We start from the raw sequence: 22,298 nt of genomic DNA, 5'->3' as shown, positions 1-22,298 counted from the left end.
TATTTCGCCGATTAACACTTCTATAATTCTCGTAACGGGGAACAAATGCATCAATAATGTAGTGCCCATTAACCCTACAATCAATTATTAAAATCAGAATCATATTATACAAGGCATACTTTTCTCACTACTGTTTCTCGTTTCCAAGAGATGGCTTAGGGGACCAATTACATAACTTCTGTTTGAATATACGTATATAATTTGAATTTCCATTATTCAAATGGAAGTCTAGATAGATCAGGTTTAAATGCAATACGTATATTAAAAAAATACAGACTTAAAGAATAAAAATAAATACATTATTCAAATGGAAATTTAGAAAAGATTAAATGAAATACTTTAGGATTTATGACATTTTAGAAAAGGAGATGCTAATTTTTTTAATGAAAAAAAAAAAAAATCACAAGGTTTGGAAGTTGTTCAAGTACCTAAAGTAGGCTTAAAAATATAAGCGGATATATTCCAACCTTCGTCTCACGAACTGAAGACTAAAATTTAGTATGTTTAAAACTCTGAGTTATATAAAAAAAAAAAGAAAAAAAAAAAAAAACTTGTGGATGTAATACTAGTAGAGATCAAAAATAATTACAAATAGAATTATTTCTTTCGTTGCATATTGTACAAGTACTACATATTATATAGAGTTATTTATTGAAGGCATTTAGTGTGGCAATAGGAGTTGAAACCTAGAGCCACGTGTTTTCTGATGGTGACTTACCGAGTGGCCTATTCTCGTTTCTCCTACCGACTTAACTACTAATTTACATTATGAACTATCTCATCTTAGATGTAGGCGAAACAGGTATGCCCGTTCCACCCACGCTCACTCAGCAAGGAATATTTTATTTAGTGTCTGAGGGAATCTGCTACGAAGATATATTAAGAAGATTCATTTCTCAATATGAACAGCACCACACAACCATCTGTAACAACAGATGTGGTTGGCTGTAATTCTAGCAGCTCTTTGGCCCTGGGTCATCTGTTGCAGATTATAAAATTGTTTTAAAGAATGACTATTCTATAGACACACACATATAATAATAGTTTATTCCGTTCGAGCCATCTACACAAACTTGAGAACTATACATACGTTTAGAAAACTTTTGAATAATTGCTTATACAGGTGAATAAGCCTAAAGTTAATTTTCTTTTACTTTACACTGAAACGCGTTCACTTTTTCAAATGATGATTATATTACATTTAAAAAAAATATATATTTTTAATCAATGTTTAAAATTTAATATCCTCATAACTACGAAAAGATTTTCGCAGAGATTTTCGGTGGCAACTTTTCAAGCATAATATAATTTTCGTATGTATTTGGATCACATCAAAACAATTTCGCTTTTTAACCCTGAAAATCTTGTTTTATTGTGAATGCAACCTGGTACCAACTATACCTATGCACTAAAGTCAAGTACGTTAATCATTCGACTGTCGGACAGTATATAACATTTTTTTTTTTCAGTAATATTGCCTCTAATATTTTTCTTTAGAACATATAAACTTTGTTGAACAAACGTGATTAAGTTTCTACCAGCCAATTGAACATGCACTTATGTGGCTGTCTGTTAGCTTTTTCTATAACGGCGTATGGCGTACAATTAACGATTTTAATAAACCTAACTTGAATTTTTGTTTGAGGTTTAGGAAAAGAGCCTTTGATTGAAATGTAAGTCGGTCAAGAATAACAGGGTAAATTCAATCCCAACTTGTTTATTTCCACATACACTAATATAACTAAACAATTTTCTAATGACTAGGGGGAAAAATATATTTTGAAACTACATACCGTATATTTCCTTTCAGGCTTCCCAATCATCCAGATTGCTTAGAGTTGAGATCAAGCAGGGGCAAGAGGATGGACAAATTATATAGATATAAATCACTTAACCAAATCTTCGACACCCGCGTCCAGTTCCTAGAACTTACCGATTTTTTTTTTATCAAACATAGCATGTGTTTTGTTGGTTTTGACTAAGGACATTTTCAACATTTATTTTAAATATTTATGCAATATTTCAGACATGTTGTCGGCAACTATGAATAACAAATTCAAATGGCAATAAACTAACGAAACGTAAGTGCATCAAATATATATAATCGTTTAATTTTATGAGTAAATTGCTGTTGTATAAAACTATAATTACACGTATAAAATTTTATATTATATATACAGGCTGTCTTATTAATGCGTACAAAAAAATTAAGGGTAGATAGCTGATGTCAAACCAAGAAAAAAAGTCCTGTGTGACTTTAGCCAAAAGTCCATAGTTTCGGAGCTATAGGGTGCCGAAAGCGTGGGAAAATGAACTTTAGAGATCTATATCTTCACTATGCTAAACGATAGAGCAAAGGCGGTATGGTCAAGTCAAAGACATTGAATGTGCTCTATCCAAAAATGCTTATACCGCAATCGTGAAACCCGTGTGCAAGGGATTCCCCAAAGGAAGTTGGGAATCCTCGTCAATTCTCTTGAGAAAGAGGTCTACATTAGCGTGGTTCGAAGACTATAAAAACAGCAAACAGTAATTCGTTGTCGGCAATGTGATATCTTCAACGAATTCAACATGGCGCGGGAATTTTGAGATTAGCTATGTGGGGTTGCATAACTGCAACATCAGTAAGAGATAAGAGCATATGCTTTAGGTACCATAAACGAGAGGCGGGCCATTCGAGGTGAATAGCAGCAGCACAGTGTGTGTATACCTGCAACAGGAACTGGCGTGGGAACATGAATGAAAAGAGGGTGCAGTAACCAAACACACAGGGAATATGAGAAAGCACTAAAAAGAACATGCGCATGAGGAAAACTGCATACTAATCAGCATGCAAGTTGTACAGCAGAGGTGTGCAACTTGGAACAGTGGGCGGGCCAATCACAGCACTAAATGGCGTCGCGAGCCTCACTGTAGGTATATGATTTTTACGACAATTGAATAGTATAGTATTAAATGATGGAACATGTTCATCGTAATTTACATCACAATAACACAAAACAACTGTTATGCTGGTAACCAAAATATTTACGCACTAAAGAGGAGCAGAATATTTATTTAGAACTTTGTCGGTACATCTAGCAATCCTTATACTGAGGGAAATTTCCCCCAAGTACCTGCGCTTGCCAAGTGCTTGTCTTCAGGGCGTTACCACGTTTCGCACTGTGTGACCGATGGAAAATTTTCAATTCACTCTTAACAGGTTTTGTAAAAGAGAAAAATAATTATTGTTTTCAATAACTGAGCAGTGGGCCGGAAGACAGGGTTAGGCGGGCCGCACATGGTCCGCGGGCCGGCCGTCGTACAGATGAACCAAAATAACGTTAAACTGTGGTTGATGTAATTAATGGGTGCATGGAAATAAAAAGGAAGCTTGTTTTCTTCATATGCAGAGAGAGAAATCGTCCAGGCAACCCAGAAGATAGTGACATCGAAATACTGATTGATTTCGTTCGAAGAAAAAAGAAAAAAAAGGAAAGCAAGCATTGATATGAGAACACATTTCCTAAAATACTCATTTGCTTGGAATAAAGTTATAGGTGGTACTTAAAAAAAAATATTTAAAAAAATTGCTGAGAAAGGCAATGAAACTAACGAAATTGTGAAATAATAAAGCTTCTATTTGCTTACTACAATTATAAAGCAATTGCAGTTTATTAATACGTTTTAATTACAAAAATATTGGATATGATTTGCTGGCGTTCTATGACATTGAGGAAGAACTGATAGTTTGTACGATATAAACCATTTTAACTGACTGAAGATATTTGTTAATATTAAAGCAGAAGAATACTAGTCAAAATTGATATACACACTTGACATGTTCTCTTTACCCATTGACGTTGTAGTCTAAGGTTCAATGAATTTACTAATTGTAGTCAAGTTGTCTGCACAACAGAGAGATTTATTGTTTTTAAGTTTAAAAAGGAAATAAAAAAAACTGTCGTTCTGACAATGAAGATAAAAAAAAAATAACTGGTACGAGAATATACATTTGTTGGTGTATGTACGTACATAAAAATGTATATTTTGATTTTCATTTAAATAATTCAGTTAGGGAAGGGGTAGGAAGCTATTTCTTGATATTTGTTGAGATATTTTATTGGACATATTATAACTAACGTTGTTCTATCTATATTTACTCCTTACGAATATCTTATTTTCCCAAGATCCAAGATGTATTACATAATTTTCCATCATCTTGTAGGCCTCTTACCTGAAGATTTTCCACATGGAGCTCTATACACCTGCGCGAACTTCCAGTTCAAGCAATGTGCTCCCCTCCATCTTAAGCATCTTGTGTAACACCTCGTACAATATCCGGTGACGAATTTATATTTTAGACTTCCACGATTTGTAATCTTTCTTTTCACCTGTTTGTTTTTGCTTTCGATTACAGATTTTTTTTCAACGCTATAACTTTAGCTCTATTAAGCCGTATTATTATTATTATTATTGTTAATAATAATAAACTTTCCAATCCATTGAGTGCTGCGGGCAATATCTTGCTCTTCATCTTAAATTAATAACCTCGACGTTACTAAAATATTTAAATATTTAAGTTAAGGATTGAAAGGCCATACCAACTAACCCTCCTTCACACTTGCATCCAGGCTTAGGACTGGCAATGTGACAATCGATTTTTGTATTTATAAATCTGACCATCACATTGGCGTGTTTAAAAGTTGTAGGGTAAGTGTGTTTCGCTTTGCCAGTTATATTTATACAAATCTTATCCAAGAACAACAACTATAGAATAGCTAATCCAATTTTAATAGATTGCAGGAAATAGATTTGTATTGTCAAAGAATGACAAGAAAAAAGTACTTTAACGTGAGTAGAAGTATTCGGCTAAATAATTCTAGTCTTCTGACGCTCATTCTTCCGATTCGTCGCCGAATGTCTCGCTTTACTTTTCACAAAAAAACCCTCGATCGCCTGCGTATGTCAGGATTGTTAGGGTTGACAAAGTTAACGCTGTGTTTGACTGTATCGTGCACATACCCCAAATCACAGTCTTCTTAACCCTTAAAGTATTTTTGTTACCATATGGCAACATTGGTTTCTTAGAAACTAAATATATAGTTCTGAAGTTTCATGTCCGTTATGTCGCGTTGTAGACACTTGTCTACAACCTTTTCACTCAACTGTCACGTGCTGCCACCGTACGTCAGAAATTTGTAGCTTCCACAGTGGTTGAACTGTACCTCTTAGCAGTAAATGAGGGAAGGGGACAAAAGAGGTAATGTAATTTATTTATTATTATTATTATTTACTATGAATTGATTAACTTTTTGAGTGGAGTGGTCACAATGACAACAATAATCAAGAAGCAATACTTATAACATATCAGTAATGATTAATAGATTGTTGATAGTGATTTGAATATGAGTGTTTCAATATGGCCACATTGTGAAATAGGAGATACCGATTGATGTGATGTAGGAAAGAGTATACTGTTATTGTTTCTTGACACGCACACATACACACATATATATATATATATATATATATATATATATATATATATATATATATATACATATATATAAGTAAAATCTCCAATTCCACATTTTCAATTGTTTTCTTCGGATGATCTTATATATAACAGAGCACCAGTCACACCTATATTCTGTTTAGCAGACTCTTCGATCAACTGCACTTCAAAGATTACTGGGCTAATGGCACTTGGGTTCCGCAAGTATCTGATGTTATGCCACTAAATAGATTCATAAGGATAATACATTACATACACTTCATTGACAATTCACTAGCAACAGATAACAATAACTGCTTTCGTAAAGTCCGCCTACTTTTGGATAAAATAGCTGAAGTATGAAGATTTGTGCCACCGGGTACAAAACTATGATTGCATATAAGGGGAAAAAGCAGAAATTTGAGGCAATACATTGCCACAAAATCTAATAAAATGAGGGTTTATTATTATTATTATTATTATTGTTTTTCTGACAGTTCTGGCATTGTACACGATTTTATTCCTTATATGGGGAAAACCACTTTAGAAGAAGTGGCTCTCACAGATGACGAGAAAAATTTGAAGTTGGTGGTACATGTGGTGACAGCTCTCTTGAAGTATATGTCTGATCAAGAACAGTTCAGTGTGTATTTCTATATTTTTCAAGCATCCCATTGATGGTTTACCTGAAGGAAAACCTGAATGTACGCTCAGACTTACAGAATGCCCCTTTTGAATGATAAGAAACTGAAAAAGAAAGGGCCGGGTGTGTGTTACTCTCGAAACAATGAAAATGATGTTATTGTTGTGAAATGGGTTCATAATAATTGCGTAACAGACCAGCTATTGTCAAAGAATACAATAGTCATAGAGGTGGTGTAGATGTATTAGATATGATTGTGGAACAACATTAAAACCCCGTCATACTCTAAACGGTGGTACTTCCCCATATTTTCATAACTCCTTGACTTGTCCGTACCAATGCATGGCTGTTGTATAGAAAGGACAATAACGCGGGTTTGGACACCAAAGAAATGACTCTCAAAGAATTCCGAAAACAGATCATAAGTTTTATGTAATGCAGGAAGATCAAAATCTGGTAGACCATCACAAGATAATCAAACACAGCCTACTCGAAAGATAAGAGCTCTAGTGGTTCCAAGACCAAATGATGATCAGATAGGACATTGGCCATCATAGTGATCAAAAGGACGTTGCAGATTATGCCCTAAAGGAATGAGTAGAATAAAATGTACAAAGTGTGATCTTGTGTTGTGTTTCACAAAATGACAGAAGAAAAAAGATTACTTTATTCGTCTCCATGTAAGACTAATGTGGGAGTGATTGAATGAATGTAAACTAATTTCCTGTAATCTAAAAATATGTAAGTTTGCCTTGGTATAAGAAATTTGATGATACAATACTAGTATTGTATATTTGGTTTCTGCAACAATGTATATAGAATATTTTCTCAATTGTTTGTATCAATCCCAACTAATAGTGCCAATAAACGCCATAAAATAAACAATCTTACCTAAATTTCCATATATCAGAATGTATTCATACATATGACCTTTAAGTTACAATGTAGCCATATGGACACAATTTCTAAAAATAGAACATCGACAACAATGAGCAAAATTTTCATCATTTCCAGCTCAGTAGACTCTAATTAGCGCAGTATATCAGTGAAAAAAAATTCATCCAACTTTTAGAGGGTCTGTGACTTTAAGGGTTAAGCCTCTCCAGCAATCAGTTTTAATAACAGATCTTCGTAAAACGTTATCCAAAACGACGTTTTCTAATGTGGCTGCGTCTCTTCTTTGAACCAACACAAGAAAAATATGACGTGTCTGTTGATCTATTCCACCAACAGCCCATTGCGTACGTATCAGACATCCTCTATTACACTTTCGTTTTCCAAACGTTCCTTCGCGCAGCGATGTTTTTCTTAGCCAATTTCTTTTCCTACATCGCTAAAGGAGCTCCTTCCCTTAAAAATAAAGAATTTGTAATGTAATCTGAATTGTAATACATTTAGTTTAATTTGAAACGAAAATATCTAAACTGTTTCCTAATGTTAGGCTTTCCAATGCTAATGGAAAAATATATAAAAAATCACGACGAAAAAATATAGGAGGTTTCGTGAAACTGTGAAAATGGAAGATTTCAATTATTTACTGAAACATTTTCAAGGAACATTCGTGCATTTGGAATATTTTGAAAGAACAAGGAACAAAAAACTCATAGCAATATCTCTACCTATTGGAAGGGACATTTCAATTATCCAATAGGTAGAAATAAAAAACAAATCACACGGAAATTACACCAATTGTTATACGAACTAGTTTCAATAAATGAAGTTCTTATTTCTTATACGTCATAGATTTTTAAACATTATACATATCAGCTGCATTTTGCTGAATGGAATTCCAAATATCTTTTATCATTAAAAATGATTGAAGTTGTTTCTTAGGTAAACAGAAATGGTTAATTTTAAACTGTCTTCAATGAATTGTAACACCGTTTTCTTATTACTAAAGATTCTTATTAATTATTTCAGATTCTATTTAAAAATTTAAATTAAATCTATTTAAATACACTACCATAAATTACCCGCTTCGCTGAATTAAATCAAGAAAAAATAGTAACATGTTCCGTTAGTCAGTCACTTTTTACTATTGTTAAAATGCTCTCTGGTATCGGTCATTTTCGATTATTTTTATATATCCTCCTCCCCTCCCCATGTTGTGGGGCACGGCATCGCAAGTGTCATTCTTCATTTCAACGACCCCGAAAACTGAATTCCACACTGATATTGGTCATTTTGATATATATATATCCGTCCCACAATTATTGCGGGGCTGAATTTGGATTTAAATGGCATCAGACGTGTCACTGTTCATTTCAGCGACCTCAGAAACTATAGATTCGACACTAATATCGGTCATTTTCGATCATTTGTAAATATCTTTCCCTTCCTTTAAGTTACATCGTCAAAGTAATAATGCCAAAATTCATCTCAGGTTTGAACTTCATACATGTTGAAAATTTGATTGAGATCGATCGGGTGGTTCAAAAGTTATTAATTCACGAACATAGTCACTTTTATTTTTATATTTATTGATTTTTGTATATCCTCCCTCCAAACCCTCCCCTACGTTGCTCCGTCAAAGTCAAATGATAAAAATCATGCCAGTCCCGAACCTCATCTACATTGAAAATTTGATCGGTTCAAGAGATTAAGTCACAAACACAGTACTTTCGAAGAAACTCACTCACTCTATGGCCTATGGAACCCGAGGGTTCAACGTCGCGTTCACAAAAGCTCTCCATTGACTTCTATCCTTAGCCAACTGGATCCGGTTTCTAGTTTGTATTCCTATTTCTGCGAGATCCATCTTAATATTATCCTCCCACCTGCGCTTAGGTCTTTCTAATGGTTGTTTTCCGATGGGTCTTCCAGTTAAGACTTTGAAAGCGTTCCTACTTTCTTCCATCCTGGCTACATGACCTGCCCACCTGAACCACCTAGATTTGATGACCCTAACAATGTTTGGTGAACGATATAAATTAGTTTATCGTTATGAAGGTCCCGTCATTCCCTATTCCCGTTCCTCTTGGGTTCCAATATTCGTGTCAGGATCTTGTTCTCAAATACTTTCAGTCCGCGTTCTTCCCTCGGAATAAGCGACTGTTTCGCAACCATATAGAACCGGCATGGTTATCGTTTTATATATTTTAAGCTTCAAATTCCTCGACAGAATTCGCGACAACAAGAGATTTGAACTGAATAATAACACGATTTCCCTGCTTTTACTCGACATTTAATTTCTTCGTGAATATGGTTTTCGTTCGTTAATACTCATCATAGACATTTGAAAGTATCCACTTCATCAAAAGTATTATTATTATTTTTTTTTTTTTTTTTTTTTTAACGCATCCGTAATTTGCCGTATTACAATACCGACGAACTTCCATGTATTTAGTTTTATCTGCATTTACATCTAAACCCATGTCCCTGCAAGCGTTTAATAAGACCTCTGCATTTGTTTCTATTGTTCTGTCATCCCCTGTTAAATTCACACCATCAGCATACCTGGTGAATACCATTCAATTCTAGACCCTGGTTGCTATCTTTGATTTTCCTTATAGCGTACTCCAGGACAAAGTTGAATAATAGTGGTAATCCATCTCCTTGTTTAGGCCTATTCTCGACGTGAAAGCTCGTGGACAAAAATTTTCCTACCCGGACTACTTTGAGATTCATTTAAACACATCTTAATTAATCTAACTAGCTTTTTCGGTATTCCAAATTCTGTAAGAATATTGTACAAAGTTCCTCTCCTAACCGAGTAGTAAGACTTTCTAAAATTAGTAAATAATTTATGAACCGGGGTATTATATTCCCACTTTTCGAGTATTTGTCGAATGGGAAATATCTGGTCGATAGTTGATAGATTCCGTCTAAATCCGCACTGATAATCTCCAATAATTTTATATGGGGTTAATCTTGCTAACAGAATGTTTGAGAGAATTTTATAGGATTCTGACAGAAGAGAAATGCCTCGATAGTTACTACAATCAATTTCGTCGCATTTCTTGTGAATTGGAACAATGATTGATTCTTTCCACTCCTGTAGCAATTCCTCTTTGTTCCAGACAAGGAGGATAAGTTTGTGTATCTTGTTCTACAATTTTTCGCCTCCAGCTACAATTATCTCAGGCGGAATTTCAACTACACCCGGAAATTTGCGTTTCTTTAATTTCTTCATAGCGATTTATTATATTCGGTTAGGTTCTGGAATATACGGTTCTACAGTGTGCATTTCCCTGTCTCGACGCACATTAGCTTTTGGCTACGTGTTAAGCAAATAGTCGAAGAAATCTTTCCATCTAAGATGCTATCTACCAGTAAAAACTATTCCGTCGGCTTTTTTTAATATATAAGCACGCGGTTGATTCATTAATTTTAGCTTTCAAAAAATCGCGTTTCCTTGTTCTAAAAATTTTGGAAGTTTTCCCGCCTGATGTGTACGAAATTTTGTGTCATTTCATTCGGATTTTCTAACCAACGTAATTTTCCTGCTTTCTCATCTCTGCTAGTTTAATTCATTCCTGGTCGAATCATGGTTTGTTCCTACGTATTTCTGCGTGCCTATTTTTCTTTTGCTGAGTTGGTGAGTGGTATGAAGTCAAAGCTGCCAGAAAACTGCCTTCAGTTTGGACGGCGAAGATTGTAACGAGGCAAATGAGTAATTTTTAAAGTAGGTAGCCCAGTAAGAACGATCAACGTGATCACTACATAAATCATGATTGAAACGCCACTGAAAATTTATTCGTCGGCTCCAGATAGAAAGATCCAGATGCGAATATGTTCCTGTGACAGCTGTAAAATCTGTTGGACTGCCATCATTTAATAAAATAAGATGTGAAACGTCGAGAAAAGTTGCAAAATCTCGACTTCGAGCCTCGGTACGAGAGGAACCTTACAGTTCATGATAAGAGTTGAAGTTCCCCACCAGAATAACCGGATGTGGGAGCTTACGATATATATTACTTCTGTAAAGTCCTCTAAACTTCGGTCGTTTGTGATATTATAGCATCAATAGCTTGCACTAATGAATAATTAATGGAATATTTTAAGATGTAGATTTGAAATGGTTAACCTGCATAAAAAAAGGCTGCAGAACTTTAGTTCATTCAATTATAAAAGTACTCTTCCTGCTCTAAATGATTTCCTAGGCCACTCTGGTCTGTTACTACCCTGGCACTTACCCAAATAATTGCTTACGGCGCATATGCTTGCAAACTGATGTACCCTGAAAATGACGTGCTATACTATTATATGCAATTGCTTTACGAAATTCACTAGAAGCACCTTAGAAATTGTTTATTAGGGTAGGAGTTGCATTCATAGGTGCAGATTTACTTTACAAGCCTCTCCTTACAGCTATAATTACGTATCACAACTAGTGTTGTAAAATTTCCGGAAATTTTGAACAGGTTGGTAAAAAACAGTTTTTTTTTTTCGGAAAAATTGGGAAAATAATAAAAATCTTTGTATTAGGTTAGTTTTACTAGTAATGGAAGTTTTTTTCCGAACGCGTGAAAAATATAAATTGAGAAATTCCAATATTGTGAATATTAAAAAAAAATAAGCATTCAAAAATAAAACTGTTGTAGTTATTATTGAAAATTAATAGTCGGAACTTATTTCCTCTATGTGTCTTTTAGTCGTTTACTCCTGGTTGTGTATTAATTACAGAACGTTTACAATTGCATACACATCTAACACCATGAAGCGTTTCTGTTGCAACAAATAGGGCTCTTGAATGAAATTGAGTTCTTAGCTCTTTGATCTGGTGAAATTTTGTTAATTTTAACCAAATTACTTCTTAATCAAAAGAGCAGTAGGCAAATTTTACTAATACTCATGCACTAAGACATATAATCACTAATTTTCTTATGTTCTAATATACATACAGAATTTTGTATGTAAACAAATACCTGTTTTCTAGTGCGACAAATTATCTACATATATAAAAATGAAAGTGACTATATTTGTAACTTAACAACTCTTGAACCTCCAGACTGTTCTCGATAAAAATTTTCAACATAGATGAGGTTAGGGCCTGGAATGGATTTTACCATTTCACTTTGAAAATGCAATTTGGAGGAAGGAAGTGCGGATATATATTGAAAATTATCGATCTTAGTGTCGAACTCATAGTTTTCGGAGTTGCTGAGATGAGATGAACAGTGACATTTCCGATGAAGCTTAAATTCAAATTCAGCACTGCAACTTAAGGGGAGCGGAGTTACATAAAATGATCAAAAAAGACCGATATTAGTATCAAATCCATAGTTTTTGTGGTTGCTAAGATGAAAAGTAACTCTTCCGATGCTGTTTAAATAAATAAATAATTAAAAAAAAATCAGGGGAGATATATAAAAATGGTTGAAAGTAGCCGATATAAGTGTCGAATCCATAATTTTCGGGGAGGCTGAGGTGAACTGTGACACTTTCGAAACAGTTTAAATCCAAATTTATCCCCACAAACTGGGGATATATATATATATATATATATATATATAGATAGATAGATAGATAGATAAATAAATAGATAGATAGATATAGATATATAAATGATGCAAAATCGATATTAGTGTGAATCCGTAGTTTTCAGGGCCGCTGAGATGAACACTGACATTTTACAATGCAGTTTAACTCCAAATTCAACGGCGAAGCTTTAGAGGGGAAGGGGGTGATACATAAAAAATGATCGAAAATAACTGATATTAGTGTCGAATCCAAAGTTGTCGGGGTCGCTGAATTGAACAGTGACAATTCTAATGCCGTTTAAATCCAAATTCAGTGCCGAGACCTGGGAACGAGAGAGAGGAGAGATATACAATTGATCGAAAATGACTAATGTCTGTTGAATCCATAGTTTTTGGGGTTGCTGTAATGAACAGCAACACTTCCGATGGCATTTAAATCCAAATTCAGGCCCGCAATTTGGGAAGGAAGATTATATATATATATATATATATATATATATATATATATATATATATAGTGTTGGGAAACAGATTTTGTAAGAAAAAAATGCATAAGATAATTTAATATGTGCTAAGATGAAGAACTATTAAAATGTTTTGTTCAAATAACTTGGCCTAAGGGACAAGATAAACAAACAAACAAGGCCTCTTAATTGTTTAAAAAGAGATAAAGTGGGGAATATAAGGAAAATATCCAGGCTGGCTAGGGGAGGACGGAAGCAGCCAAAGACTCAGTCATGTGGGTGAGAGGACACCTAACATTCATGTAAGACCTTTTTCTCTTTGTAAAATCTTAGTTGGAGAAGAATCTGAGCCAAGTATGGTCTCTCGTGTATAATATTTTGTAGTTACTAAATTTACTTTATTTCAATGTAATTTTATTGTGTTTTTGCATTTTCATATAATCTTTCTCAGTGTTAATAAAGTTTGCTTACTTAAGTATTCCTCCAGGTTCTTTTACTTACTTCCACAGAGAAGAGAGAAGAACCAAAATTTGTGAATTGACAGGCAGTGGATACTCATCACTGCCGATACTATAACATTCTAACATTTTTATTAATCATGGCTCCCCTGGCGACATGCTAATGCTCAGATTCTTTTTTGGCTAGATTTTACATATTTTATACCAGATTCTATTTTTTTAAAATTTTTTTCTCTATTTCTGGGTTACGGCTGATGGGTTTCTCAGTGCAATTATTTTTATAAATTTAATATCCTTATATTTTTTGTTTGAGTGATTCCGTATGCCGTTAACGCGCAGTGCAGTTCAATCACGAAAATTAGGTGTAAACTTCACCGAGATGCAGTCGGTTACAAACAATCTTAATAATTCCTGGTTACATTCCAACCCCCCAGTCGCACCAGCTCCCACCTCACAACATTTCTCTCATCAGATTAACAATGTTACATCAAGTCCTCAAGTTAATGGGTCGCCCTTAACTAACATTTCAAACCTATCCGTTGTTAATCCCCAAACTCACAGCTCAGGGCCGACATTATCGGCCACTTCACCACCCACACAAGGAAATTCAAGTGATCCCACCATTCCCATACATCCAAATTCACTCAACATATTTTCGGCTACCCCGTTCAAAGAGCAGACCTATTTATTACTAACTTTGAGCGTACAGCTAAAATTGCGGGTTGGAGTGAAGACAAAGAGGACGGAAGCAGCCAAAGACTCAGTCATGTGGGTGAGAGGACACCTAACATTCATGTAAGACTTTGTAAAATCTTAGTTGGAGAAGAATCTGAGCCAAGTATGGTCTCTCGTGTATATTATTTTGTAGTTACTAAATTTACTTTATTTCAATATAATTTTATTGTGTTTTTGCATTTTCATATAATCTCTCTCAGTGTTAATAAAGTTTGCTTACTTAAGTATTCCTCCAGGTTCTTTTACTTACTTCCACAGAGAAGAGAGAAGAACCAAAATTTGTGAATTGACAGGCAGAAGATACTCATCACTGCCGATACTATAACCTTCTAACATTTTTATTAATCAATATATTTGACTGAAAATGGACGATATTATTGCCAAATTCACAGTTTTCGGGGTCGCTGAGATGAGCAGTGATATTTCCGATGCTATTTAAATCCAAATTCATCCAAGCAACTTGGGAGCAGAGAGACATATATGATCGAAAATGACCGATATTAATGTCGAATTCATAGGTTTTGGGGTCGCTGAAGTGAATAGTAACACTTCCGATACCGTTTAAATCAAAATTCATCCAAGTGACTTGGGGGCAGGGAGACGGGAAATATATATATAAATGATCGAAAATGACAGATATTAGTGTCGAATCCACGGTTTTGGGGGTTCTCAGATGAACATTAACACTTCCGATGCTTTTTAAATCCAAATTCAGTGCCATAATCTGGGGGGTGGATATATAAAAATAATCGAAAATGGCGATATTAGTGTCGAATCCATAGTTTTCGGGGTGGCTGAGATGAACAGTGACACTTCCGATGCCGTTTAAATCCAAATTCAGCCCCCATTAGTTACTTCTAAATGGGGAGAGTGACATGTAAAAGTAATTGAAAATGACTGATACTAATGTCGAATTCACAGTTTTCGGAGTCCCTAAGTTCATTGGTGACAGTTTTGGTGCCCTTTATACCCAAAATGAAACTTATTCTCCTCGTGCAAAGGACGGGTATTCTGCTAGTCTTTAATAATAACGAACGGAAATTTCACATGTTAAATTCTTTAAATATATTTGTCACTGTTCAAATTTACGCACTTGTACGGTGTATGTGTGTATATCTAAATAAGATCATCTATCTTTTTGAATTGTTTGAAAAATATAATTACAAATAATAAAGAGGGATTTTTATCAGAAATCAGAAAACTGAAAAATAAAATTAAAAGCTTGCTTAAAGTATTTTTCCTGCTAGCGAAATACGTTGTATATATGCTGCAGACACGTTACAGCAAATACGCGTAAGTTTAGTGTCAGGCGAAGAAATAGTTTTAAATTATATTTTCCGGATTTTGCCAATATTTCCGAACAAAATATTTTTTCTAATGGGTTCAAAATTTCCGGAAATTTTACACAGCACGAGGAAGATACGTATCTCTACAAAATAGATATTTGATTTTAACATACTGGTATTAACTAAAATGATTCTGGCCATGTTATTTTAACACTTCCCTAACATAAAACAGTAACTTTAAAATATCACTTAAGATAATTTAAGTGTGTCTATATTAATTAATCTAGATAGGATTATATTTTAGGAACTTTTGTAGTCATAACTCCATTACTGTGCTAACCTTAAATGAATGGTACTGTACAAATAATTTGTTGCCACAAAATTTCCCTATTCTAATACAAGAAACCAAACTACTCAATAATCCTAACTGTAAACTAGTAAATATTAAATATTTCATTTTGAAAGCATAATGTAGTAAAATAATCGAAAATTTCATTTTTCCCAATTTTTCATTTTTTTCCAAGCTCGGGGAAAAAACGGTAAAAAAAACTGAGTTTTTACCCTAAATTTCCGGCTTTTTTCCAGGCCTTTACAACACTAATCACAACGTATGCCACCTAATAATCAGATCAGGGGAGCTGCACGGTAGCACAAGGGTGCGTCCGTAGGGAGCAGAAGAGTCAGGAACAGAGGACGCACATAAACTAGAACAGGGTTGGCATTTAGTACCTCCCCAGAAATCCATCGACGGCTCCGGAGGTGGTACTGTGACTTCCGGCGTAAACTACCTAGTTTATGCGTATACCCACGTCACTGACGCGCCGGCTGTATGTGGGCGCACTTCCTCGCTACGGCTCGGGACCCCTGCTATGTTCTTGCCCTGAATGTTAAGATTGCATCCGTGCTTTGGCCATCTAACCCAAGTTTGCTACTGTTTTATGCATTGTAGCTTTTATGCAATATATCCACACTGTATTCATACTTTTTACTAGATCATATTTGCAAATAGCGCACTGCAACCACTACTAAGTTAGCCAGTCAGTAGCAAGTGATTTAGGGGAGAAACAAAATAATAGCTCTAATTTCTACCGGCAGAGTATTCCTGCACGATATAGAAAAAAATAGTGTTAAAAGTTGGAAACTATTACGAGTGCTCTAGCCTATGTAATTTTATGCAATATCAAGCGTGTTTGCACTATTCTGGGGTACTTTAGTTTCTCCTCGAAATTACTTTGTAGCGATTACGGGTCGTTATTCGCAACTGTAATATAATCACGAGTAGAAATAGTGTGGACGGATGGCATAAGAACTACAGTGCATAAAACAAATTAACTTGTACTTGGTGGCCATTAAAAAGCACGAATGCTGTCTAACAGCCAGGGTAGGAGCGCAGCAGGAGATCCAGAGCGTTAGTGATGGGTTAGGAATAAACGAGGTCGTCTACAACAGCTTACTGAAAGTCACAATATCGGCTACGGAGCTGTCGATGGATTTGAGGGAGATACTATATGCCATTTTTGATTTGGCCTATAGCCCTAAACTTTTGATACAAGTGGCGTATTAATCAATATGTGATATTATATAGCATTAATTACATACGTACATATACTGAACTGTTAGTACAGTAAGATAGTGTTGAAAGTCAATGCTCAGACGAGCACATCTTTTAGTTGTTGCACCGCATACTAATGAAATTAGCTAACAGGTAGAGGGAAGTACTAAATGTGCTTTGCTGCAGACCATAAATACCTATGACCGATTACATGGCGCTGAATTAGGCGATGCTTGATCACGTAGTTACCCAAGCTTCACTTTCTGAATCAGAGTTCGATACGTCTTAATTCAGGCTGCTTTCCAATTGCCTTACGATACTGAAAAAAAAACGGAACGAATTGAACCAAATCACTGAACCGTAAGAATCGAGTTAGTGGCAAGTCTTTATTTTGGCCATTTCATTCATTTTTTTCGATTCAGTTATTTGATCTTTCGGTTCAGACATCTGATGAAGACAACGTTACGTTGTTGAAACTGTTACACTGGAATTTAGTTTTTAATAAACAAGTGTATATACTCTGGCCAGAAGTGTTTATTATTTCTTTAGTGAGTTCCAGAGTCGTGTGTACAATTTATTTTCCCTTTCTAAGAGGGGGCATTGTCCCCCTTCAGGTGCTTATTTTATTATGAAGGTGTGGTGGTTCTTGCTGTAGTTTTATCTATTATTTAATACGTAATTTATTTCAAGTTTTGTTACATTTAGAACTGATACGATAGGAAGTTCGCTTAGTTCTATATGTACTAATAGTTGAAATATGAAATGCTGTAAACAATAGTAGAATCATTACAGTCGGAACCACCGTGACTTCTCACAGATTCGATTCGTACGGAACTGTTCCGAGCAACCGGTCTATTGAACGATTCAATGGAATGAAACGGTCAAAGTAAAGATTCGCCGAGTGAGTGAATAGAAAGAGTGATTGAACTGTCTAAAGTAAATACTTGCCTCAATGTTTCTAATTCGCACCTGCATGGTGAGTTTTGAAGCATATGCTAACGAGAAAGGAGGTTATGTCATAGAACACAGGTTCTCCTTTCCGTTGATCTGTAATAGATAGAAAACATGTTCTGCGGGGCTCTAACTCGTCTTCACTCGCTCGGCAATACTATGTGAATTAAACTTTGGTTCAGAAAGGAACAAATCCAGCTACTGACCTATATGGGGCGGATGCGTTGTAGAACCTTCCCGAGAAATAAATAAATATATATATATATATATATATATATATATATATATATATATATATATATATATATATATATATATATATATATATATATATATATATAAGCACACCACAATTTGCTGAAATCTTACATAGTGTTAAATATGGAGTTTATGGAAAGTAGATAATTGCAACATGAGTGTACACTACTTTGTGATAAGTAAAGTAGAAAAACGTCGTGACATCGGGATCCCAAACGGAAAATGCTGCACGCGAGTAGAACCATTTTAGGTATCACTGTATTCACAGACAAAGGATATATCCTTTGTCTGTGACTGTATTAAGGGGTTAAATTCCAAAGTTGGGCGTCCGTTTCCAGCGAAATTTCTAAAATTTACAGGAAATATATGGATAATTTGATCGTTTGTGTGCTTGATAATATATAAGAGTCTCGAAAAATCTGTTTATTTGTTATATATAAGCGGTTATAAACATGGGACTATATGGCGGGCGGAGGGAACTACTTGGCGCAAGGTAACCGAACAGTTGCATTGTGGGAAAGAAACGAGCATTTATGTTACCAATATGGCGAATGTACAAGGGCAATGAACTAGCAGTTTTAACATCTGTGAAGGAATACAGTGAATGTAAAAAGTATTCATACACCTCGGAAAATGGTAACATGTAACTTATCACAGTGAACAAACACCACTTGAACTGAAAATTTGAATTTTATTTCTTCAAGTATAGGAATCATGACACAAAAATACACTGATATGAAACAAATTAGGACTATAGCAATAAAGAGAAGCTACTATTCGTGCAGGAAATTCAAAAAAGGTAGTGAAAAGAAAGAAATATCAATCAACAAAAAGTATTCATACATTTCACTTAGCGTCTTTGTTTTCGTTAGATTGGGCCATTTTAGTACTTCGTAGGATATCCTTTTGCTTCTATAATAGCTTTAATACGCTTTGGCATTGACGTTATCAAATCATTGGTCGTTAATGAGGGAATTTTCTGCCATTCCTCTTGCAGAGCATTTTGTAAGTCTTATTTATTCGAAATCGGTCGTTTTCTAATATGTTTGTCAAGGTAGTCCCATAGATGCTCAATTGGATTAATGTCGGGGGATTGGGGAGGTGTTGGCATGTACTTTGGCATATTGTACAAGATCCAAAGGCGTGTGTTTAAAGCGGAATGCTTTGGATCGTTGTCCTGAATGAATATGAAGTTTTGTCTAATGCCCATTTGTTCAGCAGGTGAATGGAGATTCGATTTTAAAATGTCAATGTACTGATAATGGTTCATCGTACCATCTATAAAGTGCAAGGACCCTACACCAGATGAACTCATATACCCCCAAACCATGATAGAACCACCATCATGTTTCATTGTAGGTTTCAGGTTTTGTTTTCGAAACTCTGTATTCTTTCGCCTCCACACTATGGTTCGTGCATCGGAAGCAAAAATGTTGAATTTGCTTTCATCCGTAAATATCACACGGTTCCAGAATTATTTTGGTGTATTTCGGTGTTCTTTGGCAAAGGTTAACCTTTTCTTCCTATTGACTTCACTCACAAAATATTTTCTTCGGGCTACCTGACCATAGAAGCCACGCTTTCTCAAGTAATTGCGAATCGTAGAATGTGAGACATGCACTTTAAGTTCATTATAAAGCTCACTTGCAAGCTCTGGCACACTCAGACGCGGATGCGTTTTTACTTTTCGAACTATCAATGACTGACAACACGTATTTAATTTCACTGGAAGACCTGTTCTATGTTCATTTTTCAACGTTTCTCTCTATCCCACTCTATCAATAATACTTTGAATAGTCCCTCTAGGCCTACCAACAATGCTTGTGATTTCAGAAAGTGACTTACACTGGTTATGCAGACGAATTATAATTATTCGTTCCTCTTCTGTAGTTTCACGACCTTTATGCCCCATACTACCACGCTTCCAAACTCCGCGATAATGTTGTGAACTTGAATGCACTCCACGGGAATGTAGAACAAACCTGAGTGCCTTTACAGGCCTGTCATTCGTTTCTGTACACGGAGAGTGAGGTATTCCTGTGAGAGTTGTGGTACTGTATGAATACTTTTTGCACATGAATTTTCAGACTTCTATATTTTTGTCCCTGTAAACCAAGGTGAAAATAGCATTTGTTGTTTATACTTCCCCCAAGTTTTTCTTTCCGGAACACCTTTTTCTAATTACCTAGTGAGTTGGATCTACATCTCATGAAAGCGGGACAAAATCACATTTTTTACAAAAATATTGCCTGTATGAATACTTTTTACACTCACTGTACATTGATAACGAGCAAAATCTTTTAAAAGTTTGTGAAGAGCACGGGTTAATGAACCTAATAACAAATTGCAGAAAGTGTGGAAAGGAGATAACAGTGGAAAAACTTGACGAAAGCGGACGCCCAACTTCGGAATATATGCCGTATTAAGCGAAGAGGGTAAACCGGGTCAACCCAGATTGGCTATGCCTCTGCGTGAATTTGACAAGGGCATGCTTAATCATCAAAATTGTTAACGCACAAGTATAAATCAATTTATGTCCTGATAAATCGAAGTGTTTTATTCCCTATGAGGGAACAGAATCTTAAGCACTGAGCCATCTAAATTTAAGATATTTTAAATACTAAACTGCAGTCTAAAGTCACAAATAACAGCAGTGAAACTTTCAAAAGCCTGACATATTTTAGTTGGTTATAAAGTCACGAAACTTAGTTTCAGCATAATCCCATTAATTCTAACAAAAAGTGAGCATTCGTTTAAGTTTAAAGAACGTTTCTATTTCCTTTAACGCCTTATACTCTTAATTAATGAAACAACGTGTACATACTTCAACAAAATGTTTGAAGCATTTGAAAAATACCCCCTACCTTCCTATCATGGCATAATGTGTAGTGAAGGCACCAACGTATTTACAATAGGTTGCCGTGTACTACATCATTCCTTTTACTTGGTAATACAACTTACCGGTGGGTAATACGTATCTTGAATGAATGATTTTACAAGACGACCCGTCATTTGGCTAAACCTATAACCCATGGTGTATATCTATAACAAGAAAGGCTACTAACAGGAAGAAAGCTCCCAAAGTCAGTAAGCCAAATGAACCGGCTAGCAGAAACAGCACAGCACAGCTGTAAATATTTTAAAATTTGAGCAAGGTTGCCAACCAGTCTGTATAAGAAATATGTGTGCTTACTTTATAATCGTATTTTATCCCAATCAGAGTGTAAACGGAATGTTTTAAAAATAAATTTATAAATAAGAAGAAGTAGAAAAGAATATTTATTAGGATTCATTGTTCCTCTTTACCTAGCAACATTTTATTCCATAAATTTGATTTAAACTATTCACTCAGCAAAACGTATTTTAAAATTTATTAAAGTGTAACGATTTTGCCAACTACCCACTCTGCCCTCAACAGATCCTTTTTTGTAATGTCTGATGAAGACAAAGTGGATTGTATGCGAAATTTTTACACGTTAATAATTTTTACAATAAATGTATTGTTTTGGTAGTTTAAATTAAATTTAAGTCTATAATTAACAAAGTTAGTTCAATGAAAAACATTTTATTCAAGTCACTTATTTTAAACTCTAAATAGAGATTAAAAAAAAAAAAAAAGATTATCCCAAGTTAAAAGTTTCAATCAAGGATGTTATAAAATACTTGACTATTTTATAACATCCTTGGTTTCAATAAAGCAGCTTATACACTTGGGGCCTCATTCTGTATATGTCTTTGTACAATTTTGTTTACAACATACCAGTGTAAAAATACAAAAGTCGTTGTATCGAGTATGCCGATTATTGAAAATGATATTGCAAATTTGGATTACCTTACGAAATATGATCGCTGAAGTACCCACATGCTCAAAAAAATTGCGCGTATATTATAACTCACGATTTTTCGCATTTATTACATTTTCCTTACGTTTATGGGTAAAATTCAATTAGTAAGTTGAGATAATGGAAAGCAATCCATCTAAGGAGATATTTCAAAAAATATAATAAAATAATAAAAATATAAACAAAACACAAAATTATGCTCTGTTTTGTG

General features: G+C 34.8%; 1 protein-coding gene across 1 annotated transcript in view; it reads right to left on the bottom strand.

The window, feature by feature from the left end:
- The window catches only part of LOC145688483 (cytochrome c oxidase subunit 7A2-like, mitochondrial), a 78,780-nt gene extending 57,413 nt beyond the window's left edge, over positions 1-21,367 (bottom strand). The window contains exon 1 of the mRNA XM_081762780.1: positions 21,207-21,367. Within this exon, the coding sequence (XP_081618906.1) occupies positions 21,207-21,278 (72 nt within the window). The 5' untranslated portion in view covers positions 21,279-21,367. The remainder of the gene's footprint in view (positions 1-21,206) is intronic.
- Positions 21,368-22,298: the final 931 nt, after the last annotated feature.

The sequence above is a fragment of the Thermobia domestica genome, chromosome 6 (assembly GCF_964235325.1).
Source record: "Thermobia domestica chromosome 6, izTheDome1.hap1.1, whole genome shotgun sequence".
NCBI classification, from domain to species: domain Eukaryota; kingdom Metazoa; phylum Arthropoda; class Insecta; order Zygentoma; family Lepismatidae; genus Thermobia; species Thermobia domestica.
The sequence above is the reverse complement of the archived record's forward strand: the minus strand, read 5'-3'. Positions and strand labels throughout refer to the sequence as shown.